Here is a 27662-nt window from a genome sequence, read left to right on the forward strand (position 1 = left end):
GAGAAGCCCGGGCGGGTGTTCCCGTAACCTGGGAGAGCGGGCACCCACCGTCGGCGCGGACACGCACGCACACGCACGCTCCCCGCGAGTTCGAGCCCCGCGGCCCCGGCCCGCCCGAGGGCGCCCCCCTGCGCCGTTCTAGGCAGAGCCGCGCCTCCCAGCTCGCCTCCCGCCCCCTGATTCCCGCCGCTGCAGCCCAGAGAGACAGGAACCTGGAACCTCTGCTCCAGGTGCCCCCGCGCGGGCGCGGCGGAGAGCCGTGGGGCTCGGGGAGGAGGAGAGCGCGATGAATGAGTGCTCCCTTCGCCTCCGAGTTGTCTGAGTTGGCGGCGCCGCGCCCCGGCTTCCGGCTCTCGGCGCCCCACGCGCTCGCGGCTCCAGCGGCTGTAGCCCACGTCCGCGCCGGGAGCCAAGCTCGCCGCGCCGCGCCGCGCCGCGACGCGCCGGGGGAGCCCGGGCTCCCGAGCTCCTGTCCCGGCCCCGGTCCAGGGGAAAGCAGGGGTGTCCCCGGGCAGAGGCGCACGGCCGCGCGGTCTCTCGCACTCTCCACGGCCCATCGGTCTCTCCATGGCCTCTCATCAGCAATCCCGGATCCAGGCTTACCTGGAGAAGAACAAGATCGGTCCCCTGTTTGAGGTAAGGCGCTGCAGGTGCGGGCGGTACCGTTTGTCTTTGGGGGGTTCCGGACACCCCGGAGGGAAGGAGGGAGACAGAAGAGATGCGCGGGAGGGACGCCCCTGTGGCCCCAGTTCTCTCTCTCTGTCCGGGCCAGGTGTCCTGGAACGCGGCCGCGCGGGCGGTTCTTCGGTTACTTGGGCGCGGACAGGTAAGCTCTGGAGGGACAAGCCTTATCCTGGCATGGCAAGTTTGAGGTGTCTGACTGTCTTGCACCTTGCAACCACATGCACGGGGCCCGGACAGGCTGAGACAGACGGATGCACACATTCAGCCTTACACACGCTCACTTTCTTCCTGGAATTCACACTGTCTTGCGCGTTTTTCCCCAAACGTAGGCAGTAGTAGAACCCGTAAAAGGTGGAGGAAGTGCTTAGCAATGGGATGGAATAAGGTTACCTGGGAGAAAACTGAACTGGTAGGAAGTAGGCTTCTGTAGGTGCGGGCGTGTGGAATGAAATTGCCAAGCTGAGGCGCTGACATGGGTCTCTGGATGAAAGGAGAATCCTTTGCCTTGCGGCCCCCCTACCTGTGTTAGGGGGAGAGAGGGGGCAGAGAAAGGTTCGGGAAAAGCACACGCGTATTTATGGGAAGGAGACAGCTCTGAGCTGTTTTCTCTCGCCATCAAAGAATTGATGACAAAAATACAGTAGGAGAATGGAAAAGTGGGAGAACAGGAGAAAATGAGAACGGGGGACTGAAACCAGGCACCGGCAAAGCGTCCCTCCGGTTGCCAGGGCGCTGGGTAGCTGCAGAGGCCAGCGGGGAGCGACGCCCACGGTCCCCTCCTTTCCTGTCCAACCGTCCAGCTGGGCACGGACCCGCTGCGAGAGGACGTGGGAGGGTCGAGATCCCCGCCCCCCCGCCAAAAAAATCCGTTGTGGTCATACTTGGGCGTTTACGTGACCGCGGTGTCTTAAGGCTGAAACGAGGCAGGAGGAAAGAGATAGCAGAGGATGGAACACCTTCTCCAGGACTGAAGAGAGGAGAATGATAACTGCAGAGAAAATAAGACTGCGAATTAATGTCCCAGCACAAAAAGGGAGCTGACAAGGGTGTGATCATAACGGGTTTCACATAACCAAGATTTGCAAAATCCCTTGTTTTTCTGACCAACTTTTAAGTTAACCATGTACTGTCTTGGGAGATATGACCATTATCTCAACTGAGAATCACTGTTGTATAGTCATAAAGTCCTACAATATATGTCTTGATTCTTGTTTTTGCGAAAAGTGTTAGCAAAGGAAGTGCATATACAAAAGCAGAGTAGAATTGCTGGAGCTACTAGAATTCCTTTCTTTGCCTTTAGTGTAAAGATTAGAGACTATACACTGTATTTAAAGGAGAAATATAATAACCCTCTGTGGCACAGTGTGTTAATTGTATCAAAAGAAACATAAAATAAATACATTTAGAGGGTTTCTTCTCTAGAATATAAGTACATTTTCCTAGGGAGAATAAATGAATTGTTTTTAATAGATGCTGTTCTCATTTGCTGACTTTTATAATTCCCAAGATTCTCTCCAAGTGACAGTAATAGAGTTTGGAATGTATGTAAACTTTCTATATACATAATTAGGAAATAAATCCAACTTGGTTTTAAATGCTCACTTTTTCAGTTCCACAGCTGAATCTTAAGGGATGGCAGAATTGTTTCGTAAAATCATTAAACCTCCTCACTAAAAAACAAACAAGGACAAAAGTATATGCTCTGTATTTTATTCATTTTTTCGGTAACATATTACATACATCCCCATTAGCTTGGATTGCAGTGATGAGTAGTTAATTTTTAAGGGTTGATGTGCACTTTAAATAATTAAAGGGAGAAAATGGATAAGTTCTCTTCTACTGAAATCAAGTCCTTATGCAACAGTTTTGATCATGAGAGAGCATCGTTTTGAGAGTAGAATTACATGTACTTTACAAAACTGGAAAGTTTCCTCATACTTGAAAACCAGTGGAACTAGTGTAAAATGGACATATTGATCTATCATTCCCCTCAAAGCTCCCAGGCCTTTGGTTAATAGTTCTCATAAAAATTGCTTCAAGAGATCAGAAGAGGAGCCTAGGAACCTGAATTTAGTAAGAAGTAGCACAAATGATGGTCACATATTTAATTCCTGGGCCACATTGTAAGAAACAGTGACATAAGCTAAAATCTCCATTTACCAATTACAAATTGAAATAGGTGGTACCAAGTTTTATTATCTGTGCTTTGTGGTGATTTTTTTTCGTGCTGAGGCACTGGCATTAGTGACATAGCTTTACTTTAGTTTTGAAAATATATAAGACCTGACAATATGTTCCCTTTACAGATTTTGTTAGCTAGGTCTGTTTTAAGAAAACTCACTGAAGCGAGGCACTTTAAAGAGAGCACATGAATGTTATTTAAAACAGTAGCAATGGGCTTCCCAGGTGGCGCAGTGGTTGAGAGTCCGCCTGCCGATGCAGGGGACATGGGTTCGTGCCCCGGCCTAAACAGTAGCAAAAGTAACATATACTGGTATTGAGGATACTTACATCTCATTTTTTTTTAAACCTGTACAGTTTACTTAGTTTAGTTTATTTCTTACTTAGTTTATTTATTTCTAACATTTTATCACTTGAGAAGCTTATCAAAGTGCTGCACACAATATGGTGTTTCAAAAACTACTTTAGAGTGAAATTAATCTTGTTTCCAGGTGATTTAGAAGTATACATTTATACTACCTTTAACTATGTTTGAAGATATTTTGAGGCATTACAAAACCATGCCTAGAAATCATTGCATTAGAGTCTTGGGTAATGATATTTTAATTAAATAGTATGAAGCTATAAGGTGAAAATGGCAATAATGACTTAAATTCCACAAACTCTTTGAAATGTTTGTAAGATATAATACTTTTAGTGCTCTCATTGGCTTGCTCAGGGCAGGCAAGTAGTTAGCAGTCTGGCATCAATCTATAACGAATGCTTGATGTTGCTACAATAAGTTAGAACTATAATCTTAATACAGATTTCACACATAGCTCCTCACTTAACTGGCAAGATGTGAAATGGTTTGGCTGCCACCAAAGTAGAATATTTTTGCAACATACGAAGGTAAGATACATGGGGCAAACGTAAGACTGATCTCAAAGCCTAGGGCTAGGCACCTAACAGTCAAACAACTTGGTGATCAGAAATTCTGTTGCTTATTAGGATCAAGCCATCTACTTTGTTTATATTGTAAGCAGTTTAACTTAATTCTCAAGAGGCTATATGATGTGAAACGTTGCAATAAATTCATTATTTTTAATACAAAGAAGTATACAATTTTCAGTTTCTCTCATCTTGTTAAATAGGATAATTATTTGAAAATTATGGGTTGGAATGGTGCTCAGGGCAGCCATATGTCTTGGTTCCGGCCTAGTCACACTCACAAGAGTGGGAAATCCTGCACCATATGATATCACTTATATGTGGAATCTAAAAATTGATACAAATGAACTTATTTACAAAACAGAAACAGACCCACAGACATAGAAAACAAATTTATGGTTACCAAAGGGGAAAGGGGGAGAGGGAGGAATAAGTTAGGAGTTTGGGATTAACAGATACACACCACTATATAGAAAATAGATAAACAACAAGTTATACCACAGGGAACTATACTTAATATCTTATAATAACCCATAATGGAAAAGAATCTGAAAAAGATTATATCTTGATAAATATATATGAATCACTTTGCTGTATACCTGAAACTAATACAACATTATAAATCAACTATACTACAATTTTTAAAAAGCAGAATAATGCGGTCTTCATACAATCTCCATGGAATTTTTAAATCTCTCTCTATTGAAGATGTGGCAAACTAAGTTCACTGCATTTTCCCAAATGTGGTCTGACCCACTCCAAGTAGAATGGAATCACTTTACAACCTTCTGTGTTTAGTACCTCTACTCACATAGTCTAAATTTGTGTTAACTGATTTGGCATATATGTTATGAGGTGGACTCATCAACTGGTCAACCATAGCAACCAGATTTGTGTTCTAAATGATATTCCCCATTAAGTGGAACCAGGTATCCTTGGAGAAATGGTTAATTCAAGGCTTGGCACTGGGAAATACAAGATGAACCTGGAACATCTTATTACGCTAAAAAGTAAGGAAGTGGTCAAAGAATGATAGGAACATGTCCAAAGGACATAGAAGCCAGCTTGAAGAGGCTCCTATTAACTAAATCTGGGACAATTTAAGAAGCAAAATAAAGAATGATAGTAACATTATCTTACTGTATAAAATAGGAATATTTTATTCCACACATTCATGGGATACATGAATGTGTTCAATTTATAGGGAGAAGAGAAAGCTTTACTTTATCATAAGTACAATGCCAATTAATAAAACTGGAAGGGATGATGGAATTAGAAAATCACTACTTGGCAACCATCTTAGTAATAATTCGGGCAAGAAACATTAATCAATGCTAAAACTAATGGGTGAAAGTTGGATAAGGAATGAGATGTTACATAATCTCTAGTATCTTTCCACAAAATAAATGTTAATTATAAAAGGGAAAAAGGTAACTCTGTAGTGAAGAAACCTGGCAGACGCTACTTTACTCAAGTGTTGTGCCCCCTCTTAGGATGCATTTAAAACAACATGGCATCGCTTCTGTAATATTCCTGCCCATCATGCATAACTTGAATTGAATAATGGGAAAATATCTGATAAGCTTGATGGGGAAATTCTGCTTATCTGGAGTCTTAAAAAATGTTAAGATCATGAAAGTCAAGGGAGGTCTCAGACTGAAGAGACGTGACAAGTGCAAAATATGTTTCTAGAGTTGATACTTTTGCTATGAAGGACATTTTTGGAAAAGTTGGCGAAACTTGAATGGGGTCTCTAGGTGAAGGGTATATGGAGTCCTTTGTGTTGTTCACATACTTTTTCTGTAAGTTTAAAATTATTTCAAAATTTTTGAAAATATTAAAAATAGAAAAGGACATCTAGGAAATGAGGATTTACAAAATAATTCATCCATTGGGTTTCTTTAAACATTAAATTATGTGAGCGTAGTTAAGAATTGTTATCAATGATTTATACATGGCAACCAATGAATAATGAACTAAAATTCTGAGTAAAGAAAATTTACAATTCTGGTTAATTAAGCATATGCATTTTCCTCTACTCCCTCTCAAAATTTTATTGAAATATCAGCAAAAATATTTTAAAAATAAATGCATAAGAGTGCTGGAACACAAGAAAGGGTGCTGAGGCAGAGATACTGTTTCTGTTTGTTTATGAGTGGTGGCATCTCCTTTGCACCTACATATGATCGAGTGTCATAGAGTCAATGATATGTAGTGAAAATGTTTGCAATTTCCTGGAAGGTACCTAAAATACATGGACTCAGCTGGGACATCTTCTCATATGCCTGTCCTCCATCCTGCTGTCTGGAATGCCTCTTTGTAATACCTCCCTCCTACCTTTCTTTACTTCTTCCACATCCCCAGGCAACCACTGATCTCCTTTTTGTCACTAAGGTTGTTTTTCCATTTCTAGAGTTTTGTATAAATAGAATCATACTCTATGCTCCTTTTTGGGGGGAAGGTGTATATCATTTTGTACTTGACATCATTATTTTGCAATTCACCCATGTTGCATCCTGTATCAGTAGTTTACTTCTTTTTATTGCTGAATTAGTATTTTGTATGGATTTATACTTTTGTTTCTCTTGGGGACCTGGAATAGGTTGGATGGATCATATAGTAGGTGTATGTTTAACTTTTTAAGACATTAGCCACTAGTTTTGAAGCTTGTACAATTTTACGTTCCTACCAACTGTGTGTGAGAGTTTCAGTTGTTCACTATTCTCACCCAAACTTGATATCATCTGTCCTTTTACTAATAGTCATTCTAACTGGTTTGTGTGGTATCTCATTGTGGTTTTAATTTGATTTTACATTGTTGCTTCACTCTTACCCCCGATCTGAGGCCAATGTCAGTGGAGACCATGTGGGGAGGCTGGCCTCCTCCCACTCCTGACAGTAATAAGGCATTCCTCTCCCTCCCCATTGGGGTTGTGTCAGAAGAGGCCTAGAGAAGACTCAGGACTTGTGGTCCAGTGGTAACAAGGCCACCCCTGCCATGAAATCCGTGCCAAGACACATCGAAATTAAATTTCTGGGAAAGAAAGACAAGAAAAATCTTGAAAGCAGCCAGAGAAATGCAACATTCTACCTATAGAGGAAAAAGCAATTAGAATGACACCAGATTTCTCATCAGCCCATGGAGGTCCAAGGGAAGTGGCACAATATTTTTCAAGTGCTGAAAAAAAAGAACCTAGGATTCCATTAGAGAAAATATCCTTCACAAATGAAAGGGGAATCAAGAGAATTTGTCACCAGCAGGCCTTCCCTAAAAGTATGGCTAAAGGAAGTTCTCTAAACAGAAAGGAAATGATGAAAGAATAAGGAAGTTTAGAACATCAGGAAGGAAGAAAGAACATGGAGAGTGCAAAAATATGAGTAAATATAATACGTTTTCCTTCTCCTCTTGAATTTTCTAAATTATGTCATGATTGAAGCACAATTATAACAATGTCAGATGAGGTTCTAAAAGTATGTAGAGGAAGTACTTAAGAAAATTGTATTATAATCAAGGAAGGGTTAAGAGGTGCAAAGAAGGTAAGGTTTCTCTACTTCACTTGAACTGATAAAATGACAATACCTGTTGACTAATTGTATATGTATAATGTAATACCTAGAGCAAGCACTAAAAAAACTATACAAAAAGATGCCCTCAAAAACAGTAGATAAATAAAAATGGAATTTAAAAAAATGTTCAAGTAACCTCCAGGAATAGGAAAAAGAAAAAAATAAAGCAGAGAGAACAAACAGAAAAAAAATAAATAACATGACAGACTTTAGCCCTAATATGTCGCTAATTCAATTAAATGCAATGGTCTAAGTATACCAGTTAAAAGAGATTGTCAGAGTGGATTAAAAAACATGACCCAACTAAGAAACTCACTTCAAATACAAAGATACAGGCAGGATAAAAGTAAAAGAATGGAAAAAATATTATGCAAACATCAAAGGAAAGCAGGAGTGGCTATGTAAATGTCAGATAAAGTAGACTTTAGAGGATAGAAAATTATCAGAGACAGGAATTGTCATTTTGTAATAATAGAAGGGTCAACCCACCAAGAAAAAGAGCAATCCTGAGTGTGTGCACTGAGCAGCAGAGCTGCAGACTGTGTGAAGCAGAAACTGATAGAACTAAGAAGAGAAATAGACAAATCTGTAAATATAGTTCAAGACTTCAAAACCCCTCTCTTGACAATTGAGAGAACAACTAGGCAGAAATTCAGAAACACCATAGAAGAACTCAACAGCACATCAGACAACAGGGTCTAGTTGACATTTGTAGACCACTCCATGCAACAGTATCAGAATGCACATTCCTTTCAGGTGGCATGGAATGCATACAGAGATAGACCATTCCCTGAACCACGAAACAATCCTCAATAGAAAACATACAAGGTGTTTTCTCCATCACAGTGGGATGAAACTAGAAATCAGTAATAGAAGGAACACAGGAAGATTCCCAAAACACTGGGAAACGGTGCAACACACTTCTACATAATCTACTTGTCAAAGAAGAAATTGCAAGGAAATAAAAACCCATCTAACAATGAAAAGGAAGGTATGTCAAAATTTATGAGACACAGCTCAAGCAGTGCGGAGAGGGAATTTTAGAGCACTAAAATGCATAGGTTAAAAAAGTGGACTGGGACTTCCCTGGTGATCCAGTAGTTAAGTCTCCGTGCTTCCAATGCAGGAGACACAGGTTCGATCCCTGGTCAGGGAAATAAGATGCCACATGCCGTGCAGTCAAAAAAAAAAAAAATCTTAAAAACGTGGACTGATGTGTGTGACTGGTCTGAATAGGGCCTCTGCTTTCTATACCATTTTTGTGTGCACTCCCAATAGTACAGGACAGTCTATCCAGAGGGAGAGAGGACCGTTCCACAGTGAAGGATGTGTGTGCATCAGTAATCTGCAGACAATAGGTATCAGTTCATATACTATGTCATGTCTTGTATCTAGAAGTAGATATTAAATTTTTATTTATTTATTTATTTAGGCTGCATTGGGTCTTCTCCACTGCACATGTTTCTCTAGTTGTGGTGAGGGGGGGCTACTCTTTGTTGCAGTGGGCGGGCTTCTCAGTGTGGCGGCTTCTCTTACTGTAGAGCACGGGCTCTAGGCCCACAGGCTTCAGTAGTTGTGGCTCGCGGGCTCTAGAGCACAGGCTCAGTAGTTGTGACGCACAGGCTTAGTTGCACTGAGGCATGTGGGATCCTCCCGGACCAGGGCTTGAACCTGTGTCCCCTGCATTGGCAGGCGGATTCTTAACCACTGAACCACCAGGGAAGTCCCCAGCATTACTTTAGCTGTCAATCCCAAACCCAGTCCATTCCTGGTGGCAAGAATCAGACTGTCTATTATTTACTTATGGCTACGTTGGGTCTTCGTTGCTGCACATGGGCTTTCTCTAGTTGCAGGGAGCCGGGGCTACTCTTTGTTGCGGTGCGCCGGCTTCCATTGCAGTGGCTTCTCTTGTTGCAGAGACATGGGCTCTAGGTGCGTGGGCTTCCGGGCTTCCGTAGTTGTGGCTCGTGGGTTCTAGAGTGCAGATGCAGTAGTTGTGGCACACTGGCTTATTTGCTCTGCGGCACGTGGGATCTTCCTGGACCAGGGCTCAAACCCGTGTCCCCCGCATTGGCAGGTGGATTCTTAACCACTGTGCCACCAGGGAAGCCCCTGACCATTTTTTGATTGGATTGTTTGTTTTTTAGTATTGAGCTGCATAAGCTGTTTATATATATTGGAGACTAATCCTTTGTCTGTTGATTCATTTGCAAATATTTTCTCCCAGTCTGAGGGTTGTCTTTTCATCTTGTGTATGGTTTCCCTTGCTGTGCAAAAGCTTTTAAGTTTCATTAGGTCCCATTTGTTTATTTTTGTTTTTGTTTCCATTACTCTAGGAGGTGGATCAAAAAAGATCTTGCTGTGATTTATGTCAAAGAGTGTTCTTCCTATGTTTTCCTCTAAGAGTTTTATAGTGTCCAGTCTTACATTTAGGTCTCTAATCCACTTTGAGTTTATTTTTCGTGAATGGCGTTAGGGATTGTTCTAATTTCATTCTTTTACATGTAGCTGTCCAGTTTTCCCAGCACCACTTATTGAAGAGGCTGTCTTTTCTCCATTGTATATTCTTGCCTCCTTTATCAAAAATAAGGTGACCATATGTGCATGGGTTTATCTCTGGGCTTTCTATCCTGTTCCATTGATCTATCTTTCTGTTTCTGTGCCAGTACCATACTGTCTTGATTACTGTAGCTTTGTAGTATAATCTGAAATCTGGGAGCCTGATTCGTCCAGCTCCGTTTTTCTTTCTCAAGATTGCTTTGGCTATTCGGGGTCTTTTGTGTTTCCATACAAACTGTGAAATTTTTTGTTCTAGTTCTGTGAAAAATGCCATTAGTAGTTTGATAGGGATTGCATTGAATCTGTAGATTGCTTTAGGTAGTATAGTCATTTTCACAATGTTGATTCTTCCAATCCAAGAACATGTTATATCTCTCCATCTGTTTGTATCATCTTTAATTTCTTTCATCAGTGTCTTATAGTTTTCTGCATACAGGTCTTTTGTCTCCTTAAGTAGGTTTATTCCTAGGTATTTTATTCTTTTTGTTGCAATGGTAAATGGGAGTGTTTCCTTAATTTCTCTTTCAGATTTTTCGTCATTAGTGTATAGGAATGCAAGAGATTTCTGTGCATTAATTTTGTATCCTGCTACTTTACCAAATTCATTGATTAGCTCTAGTAGTTTTCTGGTGGCATTTTTAGGAGTCTCTATGTATAATATCATGTAATCTGCAAACAGTGACAGTTTTACTTCTTCTTTTCCAATTTGTATTCCTTTTATTTCTTTTTCTTCTCTGATTGCCGTGGCCAGGACTTCCAAAACTATGTTGAATAATAGTGGTGAGAGTGGACATCCTTGTCTTCTTCCTGATCTTAGAGGAAATGCTTTCAGCTTTTCACCATTGAGAATGATATTTGCTGTGGGTTTGTCATATATGGCCTTTATTATGTTGAGCTAGGTTCCCTCTATGCCCACTTTCTGGAGAGTTTTTATCATAAATGGGTGTTGAATTTTGTGAAAAGCTTCTTCTGCATCTAATCAGATGATCATATGGTTTTTATTCTTCAATTTCTTAATATGGTGTATCACATTGATTGGTTTGCGTATATTGAAGAATCCTTGCATCCCTGGGATAAGTCCCACTTGATCATGGTGTATGATCCTTTTAATGTGTTGTTGGATTCTGTTTACTAGTATTTTGTTGAGGATTTTTGCATCTATATTCATCAGTGATAATGGTCTGTAACTTTCTTTTTTTGTGACATCTTTGTCTGGTTTTGGTATCAGGGTGGTAGTGGCCTCGTAGAATGAGTTTGGGAGTGTTCCTTCCTCTGCAGTTTTTTGGAAGAGTTTGAGAAGGATGGGTGTTAGCTCTTCTCTAAATGTTTGATAGAATTCACCTGTGAAACCATCTGGTCCTGGGCTTTTGTTTGTTGGAAGATTTTTTTTTTTTTTTTTGGTGGTACGCAGGGCTCTCACTGTTCTGGCCTCTCCCATTGTGGAGCACAGGCTCCAGACGTGCAGGCTCAGTGGCCATGGCTTACGGGCCCAGCTGCTCCGTGGCACATGGGATCTTCCCGGTCCGGGTCATGAACCCATGTCCCCTGCATTGGCAGGCGGACTCTCAACCACTGTGCCACCAGGGAAGCCCGGTTGGAAGATTTTTAATCACAGTTTCAATTTCATTACTTGTGATTGGTCTGTTCATATTTTCTATTTCTTCCTGGTTCAGTCTTGGAAGGTTACACCTTTCTAAGAATTTGTCCATTTCTTCCAGGTTGTCCATTTTATTGGCATAGTGTTGCCTATAGTAGTCTCTTAGGATGCTTTGTATTTCTGCAGTGTCTGTTGTAACTTCTCCTTTTTCATTTCTAATTTTATTGATTTGAGTCCTCTCCCTCTTTTTCTTGATGAGTCTGGCTAATGGTTTATCAATTTTGTTTATCTTCTCAAAGAACTAGCTTTTAGTTTTATTAATCTTTGCTATCATTTTCTTTGTTTCTATTTCATTTATTTCTGCTCTGATCTTTATGATTTCTTTCCTTCTACTAACTTTGGGTTTTGTTTGTTCTTCTTTCTCTAGTTCCTTTAGGTGTAAGGTTAGATTGTTTATTTGAGATTTTTCTTGTTTCTTGAGGTAGGATTGTATTGCTATAAACTTCCCTCTTAGAACTGCTTTTGCTGCATCCCATACGTTTTGGATTGTCGTGTTTTCATTGTCATTTGTCTCTAGGTATATTTTGATTTCTTCTTTGATTTCTTCAGTGATCTCTTGGTTATTTAGTAACGTATTGTTTAGCCTCCATATTTTTGTGTTTTTTACATTTTTTTCCCTGTAATTGATTTCTAATCTCATAGCATTGTGGTCAGAAAAGATGCTTGATATGATTTCAGTTTTCCTAAATTTACTGAGGCTTGATTTGTGACCAAAGATGTGATCTATCCTGGAGAATTTCCATTTGCACTTGAGAAGAAAGTGTAATCTGATGTTTTTGGATGGAATATCCTATAAATATCAATTAAACCTATCTGCTCTATTGTGTTTTTTAAAGCTTGTGTTTCCTTATTAATTTTCTGTTTAGATGATCTGTCCTTTTGTGTAAGTGAGGTGTTAAAGTCCCCTGCTATTACTGTGTTACTGTTGATTTCCTCTTTTATAAGTGTTAGCAGTTGCCTTATGTATTGAGGTGCTCCTATGTTGGGTGCCTATATATTGATAATTGTTATATCTTCTTCTTGTACTGATCCTTTGATCATTATGTAGTGTCCTTCCTTGTCTCTTGTACCATTCTTTATTTTATAGTCTATTTTATCTGACATGAGTATTGCTACTCCAGCTTTCTTTTGATTTCCATTTGCATGGAATATATTTTTCCATCCCCTCACTTCCAGTCTGTATGTGTCCCTAGGTCTGAAGTGGGTCTCTTGTAGACAGCATATATATGGGTCATGTTTTTGTATCCATTCAGTGAGCCTGTGTCTTTTGGTTGGAGCATTTAATCCATTCACATTTAAGGTAATTATTGATATGTATGTTCCTATTACCATTTTCTTAATTGTTTTGGGTTTGTTTTTGTAGGTCCTTTTCTTCTCTTGTGTTTCCCACTTAGAGAAGTTACTTTAGCATTTGTTGCAGAGCTGTTTTGGTGGTGCTGAATTCTCTTAGCTTTTGCTTGTCTGTAAAGCTTTTGATTTCTCTGTTGAATCTGAATCAGATCCATGCCGGGTAGTGTAATATTGGTTGTAGGTTCTTCCCTGTCATCACTTTAAATATATCATGCCACTCCCTTCTGACTTGTAGAGTTTCTGCTGAGAAATCAGTTGTTAACCTTATGGGAGTTCCCTTGTATGTTATTGTTGTTTTTCTCTTGTTGCTTTCAGTAGTTTTTCTTTGTCTTTAATTTTTGTCAATTTGATTACTATGTGTTTCGGTGTGTTTCTCCTTGGTTTTATCCTGCCTGGGACTCTGTGTGCTTCCTGGACTTGGGTGACTGTTTCCTTTCCCATGTTAGGGAAGTTTTCGACTATAATCCCTTCAACTATTTTCTCGGATTCTTTCTCTCTCTCTTCTCCTTCTGGGACCCCTATGATGCGAATGTTGTTGCATTTAATGTTGTTCCAGAGGTCTCTTAGGCTGTTTTCATTTCTTTTCATTCTTTTTTCTTTATTCTGTTCCACGGCAGTGAATTCCACCATTTTGTCTTCCAGGTCACTTATCCGTTCTTCTGCCTCAGTTATTCTGCTATTGATTCCTTCTAGTGTAGTTTTTTTTGGTGTTTTTTTTTTTTTTTTTGCGGTATGCGGGCCTCTCACTGCTGTAGCCTCTCCCGTTGCGGAGCACAGGCTCCAGATGCGCAGGCTCAGCAGCCATGGCTCACGGGCCCAGCCGCTCCGCGGCATGTGGGATCTTCCCGGACCGGAGCACGAACCCGTGTCTCCTGCATCGGCAGGAGGACTCCCAACCACTGTGCCACCAGGGAAGCCTGATTCCTTCTAGTGTAGTTTTCATTTCAGTTATTGTATTGTTTATCTCTGTTTGTTTGTTCTTTAATTCTTCTAGGTCCTTGTTGAACATTTCTTGCATCTTCTCGATTTTTGCCTCCATTCTTTTCCCGAGGTCCTGGATCATCTTCACTATCATTATTCTGAAATCTTTTTCTGGAAGGTTGCCTATCTCCACTTCATTTAGTTGTTTTTCTGGGGTTTTATCTTGTTCCCTCATCTGGTACATAGCCGTCTGCCTTTTCATCTTGTCTATCTTTCTGTGAATGTGGTTTTTGTTCCACAGGCTGCAGGATTGTACTTCTTCTTGCTTCTGCTGTCTGCCCTCTGGTGGATGAGACTATCCAAGTTCATCTATTTTCTTTCCTTCCATTGTTTCCATGGCTTGGACCTTCCCTTCATTTCTCTTTGCAGCATTATCTGATTCTCTCCACATGTCACTGATTCCTGTTTAAACAAAGAAACACATATTAAAAAATCCAAAAAAAACTGACCAGTGTAGGCCACTTTCTAGAAACTAAGAAAAAGCAAATTACTGTCTTAGATACAGCTGTGCCAGGGTACCTTCTGATCCTCATGGGTGCATATGTCTACACCTCACCCTTTGTCTTGTTGTATATTAATCCGAGGCTCTATGGTTAGAGAAAATACCTTCAGGGCCTTTGAGATTTTAAAATACGGTCCAATATGCCTTTAAATTTACTTGATAAATTTAAAAAATATTAGCTGCATTTTTCCCTGACAGGAACAAGATGTACTTGAAAGAGAAATTGAGTTTCAGTTCAGAAAAATAAGTTGTAGAGAATGAAAGAAACATGAAGAGAAATCTAGCATTTAATTATGTTTAATTGTCACTGTGGAAATTTCTGTTTACAGTATTGGCATTTAAAAAAGATATTTTCAGAAGTGACATTTTGATTAGGATAATCTTCTGCTTCCAACATAGTGTGTTTTTATCTTTATTTGGCTCCATGGCTGTCAAGGCAGCAAAACTGTTGATAAGCTTTTTTAGATTGGATGAATGCAGGTCCCAGATGTCTTGGTTCTAACTGGGGCTTGTTGTATGCATTGCTATTTCATTGACATAAAAAAACACTTTATGCCACACTAACTGAATTTAGTTGTACAACTTGGTGGATAGATATACTTAAGACATTGGTGAGCTCAGCAAATATTTTATATGTGTGACAATTTGGAAGGAAACTCAGGATTGAAACCCAGGCTCAGAAGAATTCAATTCAAAGCAATCAAAATTTACAACACATGCACTTGCTTCAGCAGATGTTTTTGGGAAAAATCTTTGACGCCTTTTTGAGTGTCAAAGCATGCCTTGAGGCTAAATTCCACCTGAGGGTCAATATTAATAAATTAGGTAAAAAGTGTAAGCAAAAAGATGGAAGCTAGTAAGATAAGTTATCCTAGCGAAAAGAAGGCTTTGAGGTGATGGAATTACAGTTAAGAATGGTAGAAGAAACTATCATGAACTAAAGTGTGAAGGATTTCAGTTATTTAGTACAAGTATAGGTTAATGAAAGAATACGTCAGCATTTTTTCAGCATAATAAGAAATGCAACAAAAAGCTTGACTACCTTGGCTAGTTTAATTGTCGCATTATCTGAAGGAGGAAGATTAGGCTATGATTCTCTCCAAAGGAAAAACAATAAACTTCATGAATCTGTATTCAGAAGTCCCGCTCTAAGTTTAAATCTTCCAGAGGGGCTTTGTGGGTTAACTAACCAGGCTCTAATTAATCCACCAAATCCCTGCATTTCATGTGTAGTCAGTACTGTATTATGTTGTTTTATGCTTTTAACAATGCTATTGTTTTATCATGCCTGTTTCCCATGTGAAGAATCTTAGCTCTCTAGAGTTGACATAACTTTCCCCAAATATACAGAGCGTAAGTGGGGGAGATGACGTGAACCTGGGATATGTCTGAGTCCAAAGCTTAGACTTTTACATTTTTTTATTTTTAGAATATTTTCAGCTTTTTTGAGATATAACTGACATATAATATTGTGTAAGTTTAAGGTACACAAAGTGTTGGTTTTCCCTTCTGGTAGCCACCATTCTACTCTCTGTGTCTATGAGTTTGGCTTTTTTAGATTCCACATATAAGTGATATCATACAGTATTTGTCTTTCTCTGACTTATTTCACTTAGCATCATGCCTTCAGGGTACATCCATGTTGTTGCAAATGGCATGATTTCCTTTTCTCATGGCTGAATAATGTCCTTGTGTCTGTGTGTGTGTGTGTGTGTGTGTGTGTGTGTGTGTACACCACATCTTCTTTATCCATTCATCCATTGACAGATATTTAGGTTGTTTCCATATCTCGGCTATTGTGAATGATGCTGCAGTGAACATGGGAGTGCAGATATCTCTTTGAGATCCTGTTTTCATTTCTTTGGGATGTATACTCAGAAGTGGGATTACTGGATTGTATGGTAGTTCTACTTTTAATATTTTGAGGAATGTCCATACTGTTTCCATACTGGCTGTACCAGTTTACATTCCCACCGACAGTGTACAAGCGTTCCCTTTTCACATCCTCACCAACACTTGTGATCTCGTCTTTTTGATGATCAAAGCTCATACTTTCAGCTGCTAGGCTAGTTTGCCCGCTGTCTGCTTAGACTCTCCACACTGTCCAATACAGCAGCCACTAGCCACATGTGACTGTTTAAACTAAATGAAATGAAATTAAAAATTCAGTCCTCATTCTCACTAGCCATATTTTAAGAGCTCAGTAGTAACAGGTGGCTGCTGAATTGACCACAGCAGACATAGATTATTGCCATTATTGCAGAATATGTAATTGGACAGCATTGCCTTAGCTTCAGAGGTATCTCCTTTTCCCATTCTCCCTGGCCTTCCAACTATTCCACGCAGTGAGATGCTGTTTTCCCTGGGCTCCTGTAACACCATCCTCTCCTAGTTTTCCTTCTGCCTCTTTAAGCCATTTCTTCTCTGTCTCCTTTGGGAACTCTTCCACCTCCACCTCCTCTTTAAATGTTGAATATTCTCAGGGCTTAGTCCTAGAGCTCATCCACTTCTATGGATTCAAATTTCGATTTGCTGACAATTCTGAATTTTCGACTTTCACTTCATATCATGTCTTCTGATATGTCTCCATCCTTGCCATTTGGATTTCTTTCCAGTTCCACCTACCTGGGAAAGAAGGCCTCATTAGACAAGAATTAGAAAATGAGAGGATGACTCTAGTGATTAGAAGAAGAGTATTATCTTTCCCTTTGGACCAGACATTGGGTCTGGATATCTATGAAGCTATTCAGTGCAGCAGAGGTTAAGGACGGCATTGGGCCAAGAACTAGGAAATGCAAAAGACAGGCAAGATGTAGCTGTCATCCTTGGTCCAGTGCACACTTGAAAGTAAAATTATCTGAGATCATTATCATGACTGTGTTCATGGTTTTCTTACTTCATAATCTTTAGTAAAAATGTTACTGAAAATTCTGAACCTATTTCAACAGTACTGTATGGAACATATTAAGGAGAGAAACTTTTGCCTAAATTTGGGTAAGAGTTAACCATGAAATTATGTCTTCCATCCCTCCATCCTTTCATTCCCTACTTCACACCCATGTGGCAGTGACTGTGATTATCATGAGTTGCTCCAGAGGTCTATGTCTTGCTTTTGTGGTTCAGACCTTTCCCCATCATGAAACTTTCCTTCCAGTGTTAATATTGAAGTTTATAGTTTTCAATATTACTAAAAATGCACATTCCTCTTAAGCTGCATACTGAGAGGAAATATATTTGTGTCTGGAAGATTTCTTCACGGTTTTAGACCTAATATATACATCCACACCTGCGATATGAGGATGATGAAGATTCTAAGTTATCACATTAAATTTGTGCTTCAAGTTGTAGAGTGTGCAGCAGAGCACCTTTCTGGGAAGAAATTAGGAAAAAACTCCCTCACCTCTCCTCGGCTTGCCTCCACCGAGCCTATCCTGATTCTTTCTATGGTCATATCCTTTCTATGGCCACCGGGATCTCCATAAATACTTTGCAGCAGTGTGCCCAAGAGAATTTTCTGGCAGTAACTATATGCTGGAAGAGTACTGAATGAAGGAATCCAGGTTTATATCATTAGGCAGTCTAAATGAAGCCATGTAGCTTTTCCAGTAGGGTGGCAGGTATATTTCTATTTTACTAAAAGCAACATACTAGACTTTGGGATCGATATGGGTGTATTTTAAGCAGTCTGCCATTCGGATGTGTGTCCTACTTATAAGGAGACACTTAACCACAGTGCCCTTTCTCAGCAGATACAATAGGATGGGAGGTTTTACCCATTTTTATAACTTGAACTAAAGCTAAATCTTTACAGACAGAAATTGTTCAAATTCTGCATTCTGAAACTATTAATTTAAAATTTTGTTTGCATCTCAAGTCAACATCAATGTAGACTTCTCAGCCCATTTCTTTGAAGTTTTAATGGGTTCCTTAATTCCAGAGGGAACAGATATCAGCAAAAGCAATGGATCAGGAGAATGTGTATTCAATGACTTTTGCCAGTTTAGTATTCTGCATCCAAATGTATTGCTGTTTGTGTCAATTCTAGGAGATTTGCTGAGTGGCCCCAACATCATGTTTGGAATGAATGTGTAATATGTGGAGCTGGCCTCTGCTTCTGGCTCTGTGCTTTTGTTGCCAGTGTATCACTTTACTTGTTAAATGAAAGAAGAGAAGATTAATTGGTTAATATTAAAATTCTAAGATTTATGGTTAAGCGTGGTATAATAAAGAACACTGAGTACTAAGGAAGAGAAACAATGCTCAGTGGACGCCAGTATGAGTTTACTGTGTACAATTTACCCTTTGCTGTTGCTGGTCACTATTAGATTAATTGGCTAAAATTGGTTGCTGAAATACAGAAAAATACTTTGACAAGGAAATTGATTCAGTTACTATGTGTAGACATCACTGTTATTTCCACCTAGCCAAAGGTGTTGTTCTCTCTCTCTCTCTGCATATATTTTGAAAGATTGGAAGTATAGGTTCTAATAATGTCATGATGGAACAGAGCTCATGGTGGGAGCAGATGGTGAGATTTTAGCAGATGACATGGAAAAAGTGGAATAATTCTACCTTTATTTTGCTGATATATTTTCTATCAAAAATGATTATCTTTAAAAAACTACAAAATAGGATGTTCTTGATTAAGAGGAAGCTGAAGATCTAGAAATGAGAAAAAATAATGCACTATACTTTTAATCAGTTAAAGGTTTCTTGTTCCAGAGCACTTATATCCTTCTGAATTTAAAGAACTTGGATTGAGGTCATAATAAGCTGACATTTAACCACAATTACTATGTGTCAGTCACTATTCTAAGCACCAGGATATATTTTATTTGATTCTCACAACAATCCTATGTGGGAATTTTGTTAGCTCCATTTTAATGATAAGGGTATTGAAGCAAAGAGAGGTTAACTTACTTAAGGTCATACATCGATCACATAGAGGAGCTAGGATGCAAACCCAGGTATTTTTATATCAATATCCCTGCTCTTCATCCCCATGCCAGACTTGCCAAGCTGGAACATAAAAGTGCCAAAGTATGGGAGGCAGGAAAAGGATTTTTAATTTTCAAGGTAGTAGGCTAGGTATATTCAGCAGAAGACAAGAATAATTGTTCTATAGTAAAATCAGAGAATTTATGATGAAATGTTGATGAATAAAATCTGTGTGCTTAGAGTGGGAAATCTGTGCCACTGAAGCCACTATTAGTTTATTGAAAACAAATCATTTCACTCTAGCTCAATCTTCCTTTCTGATATAAGATAACTAGGCTCACTGATACGATCCATTTAGGAGACATAGTCTGAGATTTTTTTCCCAGGCAATTGGAAAAGTCTTCCATATGCGTAAGATGGTTATATATAAGGTAGAGAAATGTGGATTGAGTGATAGTACAGTCACTTGGAGCTTGTTGGACCACCCTATCCAGGAGGATGCACTGGTGACTGATGTGAGCCTGGAGGGCAGTACTCAGTGACTTGCTGGTGCCAGAAATGTCCTGGTCAATATTTTTACCAATGACTTAGGTGATGAAAGGCAAGCTGTATTTTAAAAATTCATGGATGATATAATCAGAATTTTGAAAAACAGAGCCTGGAACTTAAGATGGACAATATGACCCTTCATAGGAATAAAGATGAAGTTCAACATTTAATTGGAAATAATCTAAATGCAATTGTCATTGCCATAATGGCTGGGATAATGAGAAATGTTTGAAATATTTAGAAATACTAAATTTAAGAAATAAAACTTAAGAGGAACATCACCTATGTCTTCAAATACATGAAAGATTATTGTATGGAACATATATTTTTGTCTGTATATGTTCAGGAGACAAAACTGGAATCAATGGGTAAAAACAACATGACAACTTCCTGATGATATTAACTGTTTAAACATTGAACAGTTTATTTTTTCCTTCTATAAGCTCCTAAGGGTTTATGACATAAGAGATTGGTTTTAGGTAACTGCCATTTCTACTTGGATCTCTGTAATTATTTGAGAAGTGTTAAGGGACTCCCTTCACCTCTTTCCAAAATGCCTTTTTCCACTCGAACTTCCGTAAACCTTTAAGCTTCCATCTTATTTATGGCATTAGGGCACGGTTTCTCAGCCTCAGCACTGTTGACATTTTGGACCAGATAATTCTTTGCTGTGGGGGAATGTGTTGTAGGACATTTAGCAACTCTACCCACTAGATGCTAGTAACACTTCTCCCAGTTGTGGCAATCAAAAATGACTCTTGACATTACCAAATATGCCCTGAGGGACAAAATCATCACAGATTGATAACCATTGCTTGAGGGAAAGGCATTAAACGTCTTTGCAAAATGCAAATGTTCGCAGGAGGTATATAAACCAATTACCAGTCAAGAATACAAGATGAATGGGACTTCCCTGGTGGTCCAGTGGTTAATACTTCACCTTCCAACACGGGGGTGTGGGTTCGATCCCTGGTCGGGGAGCTAAGATCCCACATGCCTCACGGCCAAAAAACCAAAACATATAACAGAAGCAATATTGTAACAAATTCAATAAAGACTTTAAAAATGGTCCACATCAAAAATCTTAAAAAAAAAAAGAATACAAGATGAAGGAAACATGATTTTTGGTTTTTTTCCCTAGCAGAATAAGCTGCCTCCTTCTCTAGCTTGAAGGCTCTTGCTTAGTACTTTCAATAGGTCTTCGGAAAGTGTTCTTTGTATTACTGCTAATTATGTTTTCTCTTACCCTCTAATTCAATTAGAAGTTTATTGAGGGCAGAAGTTGTTTACTTGGTCACACTGCCCTCCCCTTCCTGCTCTACCTCAGCATCTCCCTGTGTCTTGTCCAGTAGATGCTCGAAAAAGTAGCTGTTGAGTGAGCACAGGAATGAATAAGTGAATGAAGTTGCATTTGGGATGAATCTTGAGTTAGAAGAAGAGTTTTCAGCACAGTAAGAGATTTGGGAGGTGACGGAGGCATTCCAGGTCAAAGGATGGCATGATCCAAAGATGGGCTGCTGAGACTGGAATGTTTTCTTGGAGGAGCAGTTCGGTGTAGTTGGCTCACAGTACACGTGTATAAGGATGGTGGACGATGGTGATGGGACAATAGACTGGTCCCAGACATGGATCAACTTTAATGTCAGGCAGGAAGTAAGTACTTAAGTAGGTTACCAACTATTTAAGTTGGTATTAAGACTAGCTAATATTTGGACTAAGTATTAAGTTAGTTAATATTTAAGTTGGTATTAAGACCAGCTAATATTTGGACTAACTATTAAGACTAGCTAATATTTGGACATGGTCGTGCGCATCAAATTGCTGCTTTAGGAAGATACATCTTATAGTGGTGTGTGGGGTGACTGGGATGTAGAGAGCACTAGTTGGTGTCAATTACCAAGGGAAAGATGACGATGACCCAAACTAGGGTGATGGTAGGTGCAACTGGAAAGGGAGGCAGCAGGTGGGGGCTATTAAACAGGACATGCAATTGAATAGTTGTAGAGTATGTGAGGGTTGGGTAGGAAGTTATGGAGTATGTGAGGGTTGATCAGGATCAAATGTGAATTAATGTGGATTAAAAAGGTAATGTTAGTAATACAAATAGAGAACCTGGGCGGGGGGTGGGTGGGGGGTGGGGGTGGTGGTGACGCTCAGTGCTGGTGGTGGAGAGGATGATGAAAAAGGTCCTGAAGAGAAACACAGTTCCTACAGAAGAAGACACTGAATTAGATGGAGATTTTCCACAGACTAAGAGAATTCGATTTGTGGTACTGTGTGTCTATACTCCATGTGATTTTTTCTAAAGAAAAAAATCATATAGAAAGCCACTCTTAATGATTGGGCAGAACTAAAAACAATAAAAAGTAGCTCTTTCTTTGAGATACATACTTCATTGTTTACTGAAGTCTAAAATAAACGCAAAACAGGCAATGGAGCACGAATGTGACATTTCTAGTGAGTGTTTCTTTTTCCTTTTTAGCTCTAGTGTGTGTGTTATATGTTATTTCCCCTCACTCAGTGTTTGGGCATTTAGCTTCAGTCAGTAAAAGCCGCTTCACTGCCCACAAACTTGAGCTTTCTATGATAGTTGTAGGATTTCTTTGACATTTAGGGAGCTACTTTCTGACTTGCACCAGCTACATTTCCTTGTAGCGAGTTCATGGAATACTTAATTGCTTTCTACTGTTGATGGTTATTTTCCACTGATCATTTCCAATGAGTTCCATGAAGATTGCCTCTAGTTTTTATCCCCAAGACCAATTTTGAGGGTTTTTTTTTTCAGATAAAACAGACAATTTATGTTTCTCCCCCCCCCCTTTACTTATTATTCCATGGAGGTAATTCTTCACAAAGCTTGTAACAAGAGTTTGGGGATACAATGCAATTGCATATGTATTTTATTTAGCAGCTCCATCCTTTAAGCTTGCTTAACCTCATTGTATTTTGCTCCAGAGCCTCAGTGGAGTTGAACACAGTTGTCCTTCCTTATAGCGGTCATAAGAAGTCTCATCTGATCTCCTCAGCTGTTCAGCCAGCTGGAAACAACTCCTCCTCTGAGGTATAAAGTGTCTGTAACCACTTACCACCCATGTCGCTATCGTATGCATTTTGATATGAGTATTTTTTTCTCTTCTATCAAATTTTAAGTTCCTTGGGAGTAGAGACCTGTTTTCCTGCCCCCCCATTCCCCACCTGCCCCCCCCCAAACATCGTTTAGCAGACTGAGGCAATATGGTGTTGTGATACTGAATCTACGAAGAAATGAGCAAATGGGTATACATACAGTTATTTTTAAAGTTATTCTTTCTGGATACAGGTCAATGCCTTGATGCCAAAACACAGTGCAGGCAAAGGGATGCTACAGAGGACCAGTAACGTGGCCTGTGCTTTAGACTATTTTGAGGAGTAGAAGGACGTCATATCCTTCAAACCGTCTTCCGTGGATATTGTCTTGCTAAACTGGCAGTTCTCAAAACTTGAGCGTGTATCAAAGTCACCTGGAGGGTTTGTTAAAGCACCGATTCTCGGTCCCGTTCTCAGAGCTTTTGGTTTAGTGGCTGTGAAGTGGGACCTGAGAATCTGCACGTCTGGTTCCCAAGCATGTGGGTGCTGCTGGTCCAGGGATCCCACTTTGAGAACCACTGCTCTAAACTGAGCTTTAATGAGTGTCATCAGTTTCATGTTAGCCATTTCTGATGTACCGTAACCCTTCTGCATAGTCTATTGATAAAGTGTGCATGTAAATGATCAATTACAGAGTGTGCTGCCCACCAGAAATTCAGTGAATTGAAGCTTTATCACTGCTAACAAGATTTGGCATCCAGATTTTAGTATGCATTCATTATATGGGGGTTTATTAAATCCTCTCTCTCTGCTAGAAAATGCAAATAGGCTAGTGAGCAAAATATTGTCTTCAGGGAACCTGTAATATATCAAGGTAAAAGAATAGTAGGTAGGCAGTTATCAAATTTGAAGATACAGTTTCCATCTCAGTGATCCAGCATGATCTATGATCTAGGATCACAGTTTCCACATCTGTGATGATGATGATACTTGCATAACGTCCATGAATTAAATGAGGTATCATAAGGTGCTTGTATACTGTCAAGTGCTACGTAGAGGTGAGGCACAAACTATAAAAAATACGAATACTCCTAGTACAGGTAGGAGAGACCATGGTAGATAGAAAGAAAGATGACTGGACAGCATTGTGGTGGTGACTTATAGGCACATTTTGAGCACATCCAACACCTAAGTCTACATGTATCCACGTTGCTGCTCATGGCACACAGGCCTCCCTCTTTAAAGGTATGAACTTATTTTGTAATTATTATATTGTAAAAGGCATGGGTGACAATATCTTTTTAAATTATTGCTTAGGAACTCAGAACTTATCAGGCACTTGGAGACTTATTTATCCAAAGGGTTATATATTAATAATCGAAGGTGAGACCAAATTAAAGAAATACAGGAATCTTTTGATATATAGAAGAGATGATTTGACAATTTCTCTTCTATTTTTTAAAAGTCTTGGTGAACTTATGTGTATAGAAATATATTTACTTTTCACATAAGAAGAATATCTGGTTCAAGGACGGTGTCTTTAGATGGAAATTATTTTTAGGCTTACGCAATCCTAATGATGACCACTTGTCCTTGAACCTCTGTCCTAAGGTGCTTATGTATTAAGGCATGTGAGTAAGCATTTTGGTGACCTGGTTACTCTTGAAGTTATCCCCACAGCTATTAGTGAAAAGGTGATACCACCATTACCCCAGATTTGTGCAACTTGTTTCAAAGTTGAATGTGTTTTCCCTTTTCCCTTGCTGTTGTATCTTTCCTTTTGGCGTGGGGTCTTTTGCCATGGAAGGAATGAGAAGGAAGCAAGATTCAAGGAGAATACACTCAATTGGAGATGAGAGAGTCATGGGTTCTGCTTCTGAGTCTGCTAGTCTGTCTCCTGGACCAGTGTCCTAAAATTTTAATACCTTAGATTCCATGTCCATGAGTTAAGGACCATGAACTGAGTTTCTTCTCCTTGGAAAAGAAAAGTCTGAGAGGTAGCCAGATTTCACTGATTACATCTATGAAGTTTTTTGACCTAAAAGCTGGTGTCTGTTGCTTTCTACATAAACCACAAATGGGTCAAGAAGAAATAGCTAGCATTAAGATAATGTGTACAAAGCAAATGCCCTGGTTGTGGAAGTTAGTACAAATCAGAAGGGATCATGAATGGAGGCTGTATCACATAGAATTCTTTAGGGATCATGAATGGAGGCTGTATCACATAGAATTCTTTAAAAGTGGGACAGACTCTTGCTTTTCATCCCTGTCTATTTCTTTTTTTCCTTTTTCTCTTGAGCTATGGGAATTTTAGCCAGTGTTAAAAACCCAGCTTGAGTATCTCCCCCAGGCCACAGGCTTTGGAATCATGGCGTCCGAATTGAATTAAATTCTACTGCTTATCAGTTTAGTTGTTGTTGTTTGTCTTTTATCTGTAAAATGGAGAGGAAGGTTACCTGTGAATGTGGTTGTAGTCTGTATCAGTCAGGGTGCTCCAGAGAAAACAGATCTGTTAGAGATTTATTTTGAGGAATTGACTCATGCAGTTGTAGAGGCTGGCAAGTCTGAGATCTGTGGGGCAGGCTGGCAACTCAGGCAGGAGTTGGCGCTGCAGTCTAGAGACAGATTTCTCCTTCAGGAAACCTCAGTTTTTGTTCTTAAGGCTTCAGCTCATCAGATTAGATTGTACGTGTTAACCACGTATGCAAAGCATCTTTACATGATACAGCCACTGTGGAGAACGGTATGGAGGTTCCTCAAAAAACCAAAAACAGAACTACCATACGACCCAGCATTCCCCCTACTGGGCATATACCCTGAGAGAACCATAATTCAGAAAGACACGTGCACCCCAATGTTCATTGCAGCTCTAGTTACAATAGCCAGGACATGGAAGCAACCTAAGTGTCCATCGACAGAGGACTGGATAAAAAGATGTGGTACATATATACAATGGAATATTACTCAGCCATAAAAAGGAATGAAATTGGGTCATTTGTAGAGATGTGGATGGACTTGGAGACTGTCATACAGAGTGAAGTGAGTCAGAAAGAGAAAAACAAATATCGTATATTAACGTATGTATGTGGAATCTAGAAAAATGGTACAGATGAGCCTAGTTCCAGGGCAGAAATAGAGACATAGATGTAGAGAACAGATGTGTGGACACAGTGGGGGAAGGGGAGGGTGGGATGAATTGGGAGATTAGGTTTGACATAAATACACTATCATGTCTAAGCTAGCCAGTGGGAACCTGCTGTATAGCACAGGGAGCTCAGTTCAGTGCTCTGTGATGACCTAGATGGGTGGGATGGGGGTGGGGTGGGAGGGAGGTCCAAGAGGGAGGGGATGTATGTATACATAGAGCTGATTCACTTCGTTGTGCAGCAGAAACTAACACAACATTGTAAAGCAATTATACTCCCACTAAAAAAAATATTGGTAACTGACAGTAAAAAAAAAAAAAGTACCTTTACAGCAACACCTAGATTAGTGTTAGATTAAATAATTGAGTACTGTGGACTAGCCAGGTTGACACATAAAACTAACCATCACACAGTTGTCATGTTAATGATAGTTAGCATATGGTTACTATGTGAGCTACGTGTTCACATGGATTAGTTCATTTAGTTCTGATAAAAACCACAGGAGGAGCTATTATTATGATCTTAGGATAAAACTTGTCATTGTCCCACAGTAAGTTAAACAAGCATGGGAGCCAGGCCATGCATGGATCAACCAGAGTCCTGTCCCCCAAATTTCCAAATTTAAATTGGAAAAGATAGTTTTCCTTTACCATCTCAAAGCTCAAAGCTGAACCGATGTGCTGATGGCCATGAAAGAGGCTGGTTTAAGAGCGTGAGGCCAACATGCTTAGAGAAGATGACAAGAGTCAGAAAAAAGTAACCATGAATGTTTCAAGAGGTCATTCCTCTTCTACGACGTGACCTGGTTAACTAGTTGTTGCTTTTCTTCCCTTAAACAACTTTGAGCTGGGTTTCTGTCACTTGCTATCAGAGTCCAGCATGATCTGGCCATATTGCTATCCAAGTGATGGGTAACAAACAACCATACGATCTCAGTAGCTTAAAGCACAAAAGTTTATTTCTTACAGTCAGTGGTGAGTTCTGGTTTTTACCATCTTCACTCGAGAGCCTCCACTTTCTGAAATATGACTGGCCACCGCGGCAGAGGGACGAGAGCATGGAAGATCGTGCACTGGCTCTTAAGGCTTCTGCCCAGAGTGACATAATCACCTCTCACATTTCATTGTCCAAAGTAAATCACATGGCCACCCAGAACTGGGAAAGTGTAATCCTACCACATGCCCAGGAGGGAAAAACCAGAAACATTGATGACTATCACTAATACATACTGAATAGTTCATACAACTTGTCACTCATATAAAACACATTGGATAGTTTTGTTGGTAAAGGGTAACTGATTTGAAGAGAATATAAATTCTGATTTCAAAATTATTAATTTCCTCATTTTTTTGCCATGATTTTTGTTTCTTATCTATAAAATATTTTCCTTTTCTGAGGTTATAAAGATTTTTTTCTTATATTTTCTTCTAATAGTTTTTTTGCCCCAGTTAAGCTTTTAATATATCTGGAGTTTATTTTTATATGGGGTTTGAATTAGGAATCTGATTTTATTTTTTTATGTATAGAAAGCAAATTGTCCCAATACCCTTTT

At 39.6% G+C, this 27662-nt stretch overlaps 1 protein-coding gene across 1 annotated transcript in view; it reads left to right on the forward strand.

Annotated features, from left to right (window-relative positions):
• The first annotated feature begins 290 nt into the window (after positions 1 to 290).
• The window catches only part of C17H8orf34 (chromosome 17 C8orf34 homolog), a 331115-nt gene continuing 303743 nt past the window's right edge, over positions 291 to 27662 (forward strand). The window contains 2 exon segments of the mRNA XM_060128306.1: positions 291 to 500; positions 502 to 636. Coding sequence (XP_059984289.1) covers positions 291 to 500; positions 502 to 636 — 345 coding nt within the window.

The sequence above is a fragment of the Lagenorhynchus albirostris genome, chromosome 17 (assembly GCF_949774975.1).
Source record: "Lagenorhynchus albirostris chromosome 17, mLagAlb1.1, whole genome shotgun sequence".
Taxonomy (NCBI): Eukaryota; Metazoa; Chordata; class Mammalia; order Artiodactyla; family Delphinidae; genus Lagenorhynchus; species Lagenorhynchus albirostris.